The 10,348-nt window shown below is 36.3% G+C and overlaps 1 protein-coding gene across 4 annotated transcripts in view; it reads right to left on the bottom strand.

Moving 5' to 3' along the window:
• The window catches only part of NCKAP5 (NCK associated protein 5), an 859,247-nt gene that overhangs the window by 21,222 nt on the left and 827,677 nt on the right, over positions 1 to 10,348 (bottom strand). For all 4 annotated transcript variants that reach the window (XM_027835634.1, XM_027835633.1, XM_027835635.1 and 1 more), the window contains one exon: positions 6,779 to 6,967. In XM_027835634.1, coding sequence (XP_027691435.1) covers positions 6,779 to 6,967 — 189 coding nt within the window. The remainder of the gene's footprint in view (positions 1 to 6,778; positions 6,968 to 10,348) is intronic.

Here is a 10,348-nt window from a genome sequence, read left to right as displayed (position 1 = left end):
AAAGAAAGAAAGAAAGAAAGAAAGAAAGAAAGAAAGAAAGAAAGAAAAAGAAACCTGAAAAAATATGATCACACTCAGACACTTAGGAAAACCTAAGTGAGGTATAGGGTGTCTACCTTTTCATTTTGGGAAAGATCAAATGTCTAATGCTTGGTGAAGAGAATTAAATTCCATCAGATATGGTCCTCTAACAAGTCTTGACTGCACAATAGTTTGTGCTAAAAGTACACACACACACACACACAAGATTCATAGTATATTTGTATTTATGGCACCACAGACCAGAGCTATGATGTTTTAAAGATTTCTATAATAATCTCAAACTTATAAATCAACTTTGAATGTTTTCTCACATTGAAGGTTCATCTATAAAAATAACTTGCTATGAACAAATGCAGGTCTGTTAACTAAATGTTAAATAAGTAATATTAAAAAAATAATACTAGTCCAAAAGAGAATGCTGTAAGTTAATGTTCTTGGGTGATCCTTTCTCTACTCACTCAAATCCTTAGAAATAGGAGTGAGATCCCATTAGGGAGTCACAGCTATTATAGAATTACCAGTGAGAAAGCTGTCACAGCTTGGGGATTTTAAGCCTGTCCGTGATCCTGATAGTTACATTCACAAGAACAAAAAAAGATTAGGAAAAAATAGACTATGAGAGGCTGAAAATGCCAGATTTGTTCAAGCTACAGACTTGCTCAATTTATACTTTGCTAACACCTTTCTGCTTTTGCTAATAACTGTCTGGTTTTTGCCCATCCCTTAACCAATTTAAACCTCACCTCCTCTGTGAAGCCTTCCTTGAAGTTTCTAGTTGACAATCTCTCTCTCTCTCAACCCTCCCTGGAATTTATTGCCTTGAATTTAACAAATGTTTCAACAGACATTTACTAAGTACCTGCTATATGCAAATGACTGTCCTAGGCTCAGAAGAAATGGCTTTAAAATGGCATCCTTTCTTCCTTCAAGGACCTTATGGTCTACTGGGAGGTATGATTAACTTTGCATATTTATTCTTATTATTTCATGGCTCTTACCTCTCCAACTGGGAGGCAGTGTGTCTCTATGGATTGATAGTTGACTTTCAACACCAGCTAGGAATCCCTGGGGTCAAGTTCTGCCCCTAAAACATACTGGCAGTGTGACCTTCACACAAGTAACTTAAACTCCCAGTGTCTTAGGCACTTCTCTGAGACTATAAGTTGTAGAGAAACCACTAACTTGGAGAGGTAGAAGGAATCTCATTTGGAAGTTCCCTAAAGCAAGAAATATCAGGTCCAGTCCCTGTTTTCTATCTTCTCAATTTGATTCTAAGTTCATTAAGGATATGTTTTATATCCTTATATTCCTTACTTATGACATATTTATGAATTGACTAATTGAAGAGTAGAAAGAGTAGAAAAGTTGTTGGGAGAAATGAAGTCATACCATCTACTCTGCTGTTGCATCCTAAGAACTACAGTGCCTTGTCTTCTTCCCTACATCTGTAGCCTCCTATATGTGTTTTTTTTTAATCCCCCCTGTTAGAAACTCCCTAAGAGAAGGATACATCTCACTTCTGCATTTATAGCAACTCCCAGCACTTTGCACAACATCTGGCAAATTCTACATGTTTAGTAAGTGATTTTTCATGAATTCTTTCCAAAATAGAAAAGCTGCTATATAGAGCAAAATTTTCCCAGTGAAGACAGATAAGCAAGGTTTGGACCTCAAAATCTGGAAAAAGATTAATGGGTTATTTTGAACACATACACTTATCTCTTGCAAAAAGATCAGGAGGAAATGAGTAAAGTATGAAGGGGAAAAGGTAAGGGAAAAAAAAGGCTTACACTTTTAGTAGAAGAAAGAAGTAATGAATCTGGAGTATTACTAGGCAAATCCAGTTCTCCATATGTCCATAAGAGTGGAGGTAAAAATGAGAATTATAATCTCACTCTTCATTTGCTTAGAAGAAAGCATTAATGAAGGCAGTGTCTTGGGTTGATCCCAAAAGGACTACTGAGTTTCTTTCTGTTTCTTCATCACCAGATATGCCACTAACCCTGGCCAATCTTTCCAATGAACAACTGTGTGTGTCCTTGGTAATAAGAAGGACTTGGGGGAAGTGAGGAAGAATCAGCACACACCTATCTCCATTACTAGAGAAATAACTCAAAACACGTGTGGGAAAGTGGTGTCACAATCATGCCATAAGTCTGATATGTTTCACACTCTCATTCTATCTGCTTCTACACAATGCAAAAACAACTTTACAAGAATATAGCAAATCTGGCTACATGATGTTTGTTGTCTCTGTATTCATGTATGTGTGAGTACCTGACTTTTTTCTGATACTTCTTGGGAACCAGGGATATGCCTTTGATGTTACAAACTTTTAAGACGGGGCCCCTCAAAATGATATTAATAGACTATTTGATGACAAGCTGCATGAAATTTCTCAAAGTGTTCAGATGGACTCAGGGAAGAGATTTCTTTTGAGCACTGTGGTCTGCTCCACAAGGTAGCCTTGCCCAAATAAAAAAGTTGGAAGAAAGGAAGGAGAAAGAAAAGAAGAGAGTAGAAAAAGCAGGGGCTGATATGACAAGATAGTTCATGAAATCACCTGAGAGACAGAAAACATCACTAATCTTCTCTCCCCAAATTGATAAGACCTTAGACCCTCACTGTCATCATTCGGATCACTGAACAACTACTTGATGGTAGCAATTTTGGTAATGCATTGAACATAGCACGTTGCATTAAGAATCAGTTCATAAGAGGAAAAAAGCTTTAATATTCAGGCTTAAAATCTTTTCCCAGTTCTTGATCATTTCCATTCTGATTATGGTGGGTTTGCCTTCTGATATCAATTTTCTAGTAGTTATGGAGGCAAACATGTTCTTGCGGCTTATATGCTTCCCATCCTTAAAGTAAATCCATATGGATGAAATAAAAATTCCTCAACATCATCAGATAATATCTTCCCCTGTGGCCCATTCATTGCTTTTCTCCCTTTTCTTCCAATTTGGAAAATAGCTATTGCAAATAGAGTGGATTAGACTTGCCCAATGGCAAGCTTAAAATTAGATAACAGCAGAATGTCATGAAAAAGACACAAAGGTGTTGCCACCCAGACTATGTTCTAAAAATTAAGCAAAGGGAAAAATCTTTTAAAATTGGACAGAGGTCTTTTATAAATCATTATTAGCATAATTCTTCAAATATCTATATATGCATCTATGGATCTTTTAAGTATTTCACGTGAGTTATATGAATTTATTTACATGAGTTGTCATTACACAATAGTACAACTGATTTTGAAACAAACCAAGGTTTACATGTCCAATCAGTCTTGTCCCTTTCAATGAATTTGCATATTTGCTTAATGACACTGCCCCATTCAAACATTTTTAGAACTCTTTCTTTGAAATTGTCTTCAGAATATTTCTTCAAAGGTATCCAGTCTCCATCCTCTGCAGATGGATTTGATTTTAGGAAAAAAAAAAAGACCTCTATGGAGACCAATCTGGAAAGTAAGGTAGGTCAACCAGCTGAAGAATATAGGTTTCAGTTGAAACTGGTATGCATCTATAAAATAGTGAGAATATTTTTCTTGAGTGACTTAGAAATTAGCTCCAAAGGCAATTCCAAAAGAATATTTCTTTGAGGTTTTTTTTTTTATATAACAAATGGCAATATTTTTGGAATAAGTGTGTAGACTTACTAAGGTGACTACATTGCAATCAACTGCATTCATTTGAATGTATAATTTTTCTTACATTTCTTTTAAAAATCCATCTTTTTACATCCTAATCATACCACTTATTCTAGATAGTCACAGAGCTTCATCATGGGACCTGCTGTTCAAGCTTGTTTTATAGATGAAGATCTGTATGATATAGAGAAATTGTGACCAATTAAAGAAAACCTAACATATGGGAAAGGATTGGAACAAAAAGTCTCTGTCCCATTATAGTATAGGGTTTTATGTTTTACATCTAGTAAACATTCTAGATAAAGAGATTTCTTAAGACTTCTGGAATCCTGAAACAAGAAAGTAATGCTATTTCCCTCCCTAGGTTCTATATAATCTATGGAGCAAAAGAGAATCCTAAAATATCCCTTACTCTATAACCTTCCATCTCTGCCTATTGACCTCCTACCCATGCTTCAAGGCCCAATTGTAATACCAACATCACAAAGACATAGCATCATCCACCCACCTGTAAGTGATCTCTCCATTTTATGAATGACAGTACTTTGAATATATGTCTCTTATAGCTCTTGTCCCTTTTGCATTTTAGTCATTTCATTGAAATCACAGAATGATAAAATATGAATTAGGAGGGACCCTAGAGACCATCTAAGTCATTTTCCTATTTGTTGCAAGAAAGTACTCAATACCTTCACAAAATCTGTTTTCTTGTAATTTCTATTAGCTGGTCCTACTTCTGCCTTCTGAAGGCACAAAACACAAGTCTAATGAACCTCACTCATGATAGCCCTTAAAATATTTGGAAGACGAATATCTTCTCTACCCTAAGCATTCTCTTTGTTAGGCTAATGTTTTCAATCAGTTCTTGCAAAACATGATTTCAAGTGCCCTTTACTATCTTAATCATGTGTTTTTTGTTTGTTTCTTTCTTTTGTAGTGCTCCATATTCCAGGTGGGGTGTCACCAATGGAGGGAATAGTGAATAATCAACTCACTTGTTTTGAACATTTGGTATTCATTAATTTAGCCCAAATTTGAATTTGCTTTTTTAAAAAATTAAACAGCCAGGTCACCAAACAAATTTTTTTCTCCTTTTTTTTTCACTAGAAATATTTTCCAGCTATGTTTCCCTTATCTTGTACTCACTTAATTTTGTGAACCTAAGTGCAGGACTTTGCATTTATCCTTTTAAAATTTGCATTACTAGAATTACTAGAATTCCATTTTGATTAAATTTTTTGATTATTGATTATTTTAAATAATCAACTATCCTACCCAGCTTCATTGACATTACATATTTGATAAGCAAAACATCTTCATCAAATCATTAATAATTTTTTAATAGAAAAAGCATGAAACCACTATATTGCACATCAATAGCTAACTCCTTTCACAGTGACATAAATCTATTAGTCAACATTCTTATATATGGTCAGTCATTTACAAATCAACCTAGTTGCACTATCTGGTCCACATGTCTCCATCTTGCCCTCATGGATATTAACAATAATATTTTAATATTTGCTGAAACCCAAATATCTATATAATGTGTGTATGTGTATGTATACATATACATATATATGCATATGTATATATATATTATATATATGCATATATATATAATATTTCTGGTCTATCAGATTAGTAACTGTCACAATGGGGAAATGATATTTTCCTGATATGACTTATGCTTTGTGAACTCATGCTGGCTCCAAGTTTTCTCTACTTTTCTTCCTGAGTGGGGGAACATTTGAGGTGATAGATGTGAAGCTTATCAACTTTTAGATTTCAAAATCCAAATTTCTTTTTTGAATTCAAAAGCATATCTTCATTCTACTTTTCTAATCACATTAGCAGGTTCTTTCAGTACTGAAATTCATGTGGACCAGGTTATATAAAATAAAGGAACTATCGCAGGTTTCAATTTCACATTTGTCAGTTTTTATTCTATCCTTCTCAGTTTGATGATCATTCTCCTGGATAGAGAAAATAGCAACAAAATAATCATGTAGTTTAACTTTTGTTTTAGGTTCTGTTAACAGTGCCTTCGTATGCCTTTCCATCACAGTACTAGATTGAAAGGTTTCAGAATTTCTGCATCCCTTCAATTTTCATGTTTTTCCTGGAGGAAACTCATATACTTATTAATCCCTTCTCTACGTGATGGGAACTGAGAATAATACAAATTGGAAACTGCTGAATTAATCTTGGCTGTCCCTGAAAAGTGTCAGATTTGCTCAGTTAGTACCTTCTTTTTTCATACTGTAATAACTCAACAGGAAACACCAAGACACAAGCAAAATTCTTCCCTCTTCCCAACTTTGCCTTGTCCCTTCAGATCCAGCCGTTCACTGGATCAAGTAATTGTATCTAACACACAGCCTGTAGGCTGCATTGCAGTCTGCAAGATTCCCCAAGATGATTCCTGAGGAACCAGATTAAAATGTAATTGAGAAATATTTAACAAAATGGAGAAAATACAATAGAACATAGTGTTAATATGTAATAATTTCTAAATCAAAATACGACTGCATAAGGGATCCTTATATAGAATTGAATAGTCCCCTTTTCTATTTGAGTTTGACATCACTGGTTTAAATGACTTGCTCAAGATTACACAGTCAGTAAATGTCAGAACTGAGATTCACACCTAGTTCTTTTGACTGTATATGCACTGGTTTTTAAAAGTATTGCTAGTGAAGAACTTCAAACCAAAGAAAGGTAGATAGAGGAAAACCAGCTAAAAGTATTTCAACCCTTACCACTTTAGGATATAGGATGAGTCTGTCTATCTCAGTTTATTTTTGGAATCAATCGATCAAAAAGATTTTATTAGATGTCTACTAAGTGCCTGGCATTCTCCTAGGTGCTAAGGAATAGATACAAAGTATAACAACCTCTACTCTCAAAGAGCTTACATTCTAAGGATATTCACATATATTCTTTATGCTGAGCTGGACAGAGACAGAAACTTCTCTCTAATCCATGACTACTCCGTACATTTCATTATCAACCCCACGAAACTAGTGGTATTTTCAAGGCACTGTCATGCAGTTGCTGTGCCTGGAATATTGGTCTTACCCTTTTACTGAGAGTCTTCCCATCATTCCAAGTATAGGAGGAGCCGCTGGAGTATTCACTACATGTGCTAGACAAAGAGAGTTCACTACTGCTGCAGCTGTTTCGGGGACACAGCCGTCCAGAGCTAGTCATGTTCAAGGCAGGGCACTTTGGGACAGGGACTCCAGATTTTGCATTTAGCTGGCATTCCTATAAACAGGGGAAAAGAAAACAACCTGGAAATGTGGATCTATTTAGGAAAGAAAATGTAAATTGACTGTCTTAATCTATAAGCATTAATTTACTGACTGATTCCTGTGGATTTGCCAAATCCACAGGCAAAAGAAGTATAGCTATGGCATTTCCTCATTTCTTTCTTTCTTTTTTTTTTTTAGGCAATGGGGGTTAAGTGACTTGCTCAGGGTCACACAGCTAGTAAGTGTCAAGTGTTTGGTCTGAGGTCAGATTTGAACTCACGTCCTCCTGACTTCAGAGCCGGTGCTCTAACCACTGTGCCACCTAGCTGCCCCTCATTTCCTCATTTCTAATCATATCATTTGGGGAAATGTAGTGATCTTAACACATGATTGTAGCACCTCATAATATAGCAGCTTTCCATACTCTGGGTTTGACAGCATGATGTAGGTCGGAAAAATAAAGGTACAAAGTATTGACGCTGTTATTACCCAGTTCTGTGACCTTCTTGGGAAAGTCACTTCTCCTATTGGGCCCTTAGTTTGCCCCCTTCTTACCCTGGACTTAATAATCAAATCAATACTAATGTTGTTCTTGGAAAGAGAATGTCAGTTGGCTGCCCTATGAATCAACTCCTCATGTACCGCATTCCCCAATCATCTCACACACACACACACACACACACACACACACACACACACGTACATATGCATGTGTGTACATATGTATGGTTCCCCCAGCCCATTATAATGTAATTTCCTTGAGGACAGGAATTTGTTCAGTTTTGAAATTGTATTTCTAGAACCTAGTAATGTTTAACAAATAATGTTTCAAAAAGGAAGGAAAGGAAGCACTTAAGAAATGTGTGTGTGTACTTCCCCATTTCCTGATGCAATATTATATAACAAGATCACACTATTAAAATATACTTGATGTTACATTATATTACTCATGTAATCATGAACCTCACACCTTGAACTCTTTCCCTCCTTGTCTCCACCTCTTGGCTTCCCTGGCTTCTTCAAGTCTTAGCTCAAATGGCAACTTCTATAACAATTCTTTCCCTGCCCCCTTTAGTGCTACTGCCTTCTCTGTTGACTATCTCCATTTAATCCTGTATATACCTTGTTCCTACTCAGTTGTTTGCATGCTGTCTTCCTCATTGTATTGTAAGCTCCTTGAGGGAAGGGACTGTTTTTTGCATCTCCAGTTCTTAGCACAGTGCCTGGCAAATGGTAGGCACTTAATAAGTGCTTATTGTTTAGTTGACATCAAACCCCTTTTTACTCAGATGCAGAATTCTAGATTCTGATTGAGGAGTGACAGGGCTGTTTGAATTATACTGCATCTGCATTAGGCACGGGCTATGGGAAAATGTCACAGATGAAGATGTAAAAAGTCCAAGTACATCTTGACAACTGCATTATAGTCCTCTAGGGTAACAAATGAGCACCCCCATGAGCTGGACAAGGTAAATTAATTTAGTGTCCCAACTGCAATGTCCAATGAGAATCTCTCCATTACTGTTGAATTCCAGTTTCCTATCTGGGATAAAGCTTTGCCTAAGAAACTCTGATGTAGAACAATCCATCTTTGTGACACCTGTAGACAGCCAAAGCCTCTTGCTTATGCAATCTATTGACAATTTATGGGTGCATTTAGTACTTGAGCAGTTATCACCCTTCTCCAAATGCAATCCCAACTGACTGTGAATAAATGCCAACTTTGGGAAATGAAATAATGAAGACCAGAAAGTACTTTTGCTAAAATATTAAACCTTTGTATAGGTAAATATACAGGATGAGTTTAATTTGCTTTCTCACCAATGCTCGCATGCTTAATAATGTTAGATCTTCTCCGTCAGGCATATGGATTGCTACTTATATTTCTTCCTTGCTACATAACTGGTTTTTTAAATGATCTAAGATTCCAAAGAGTCTCACTAGCATATTTTTTTTTGAAATTTAGTCTCGAATTTCATTAAATGTAAAAACTCATCTCCAGATCCAGCTTTAAGCAATATTTATTGATTTTTTCAGATTTTGCTTATTGCCTGATGCAGCTTAGTTGAGAACGATGCTTTCATATGTATGTCTCAATAGAAGACAACAACCTGTGATTATACAAAACACGAGCAACTGGTACGACTGCCAGGCAGATCCACCGGCTGCTTAAATCCCGATGATGCCTCATGACAAATTTTAAGAAATATTACAGTGAGCTGCACATCTACTTATGGCTTTTTCATTTTCCCTATTTCTTGTCACCCCACGTTTTATTACTTCGCTGTTTGAGCAAAGAACACAGTGGTGGTTATTAACAGCTTCATCTGCTCTGACAACTCAGGTGCATTTGTACTGGAGAAGCTGTGGAGGAGCTGCTTTCTATCCTGCTACCAGTGTGTATATAAGAGCAACACAGCCCTAAATATGACAAATAGATCTGTAACCACTGTGCACATGTAAAGATTAGTCATTTTATTTATTTATGATTTATAGTTTGCCTTCCTCCAAGAGGATCTCAATAGGCTTAGAGATTAAAACACAGACCAAAACAAGACATTAAAGGGTAGAAGAACAGAGAAGCAGAAGGAGTAGATAATTTCAGGAGCCTAAATTAGGAATATTATCACACTTGGGCAAACAACTGGCCTCTCAATTTTGGTTCTTGGATAAAGGATACTGTGTGGCATTGTGGACAGAAAATATTTTCATATTCTGCCATAGATATGCCATTCAAAGAGATAAAGGAATATTTTTCAGATAGACCATTCCTATATCAACCCTTTCTAGGGATAGAGGGTAGATCCTTTGCTGCTGTTATTTGCAATTCTGCCTTGGAATTATCGTGTGTTCAGGTGCTTAAAAGCTTCAAGAACTGTCTGCCCCAGCCACACAGCTATCTTCTTTGTCCGTCTGATATACCTCATACTTTTCTACCTTTGTTAATGGCTGGTTCCTTTTTCTAGAAACTTCTGGTTTACTTTTCTTCTCTACCCTCATCCAAGTCCTACTTATCCTTCAATTTCTAGATCCCATTTCCTTTTTCCTATGAAGCTTTCCCTGATCATCCTACCTGAAAGTGGATTCCAACCTTCTCTTCTAGAATCACAGGTTATTAAGTGGTACTTAATAGTGTAGTCCTACAATACAATTATTTGTATTGATCATCTGGAATTTGGAATTTATAGCAGAATACTGTATTGGCAGGGTAGAATAACGGCTAGAGTTAGCTTCAGAGCCAGAAAAACCTGGATTCCAGTTCTGCTGGCTGTCTGACTACGGGCAAGTCTCAACTTCTCAGTATTCTAGAAAACTCACCAAGATTAAAAATTTCTAGGAAAAGTATGATCTGATTTAGTAGAGGGAACTCACCTAGAAGTTCCCTATGTCAATG

Source organism: Vombatus ursinus, unplaced genomic scaffold (genome assembly GCF_900497805.2).
Source record: "Vombatus ursinus unplaced genomic scaffold, bare-nosed wombat genome assembly UNPS02014816.1, whole genome shotgun sequence".
NCBI lineage: Eukaryota > Metazoa > Chordata > Mammalia > Diprotodontia > Vombatidae > Vombatus > Vombatus ursinus.
This window is presented reverse-complemented; position numbering and strand designations above follow the sequence as displayed.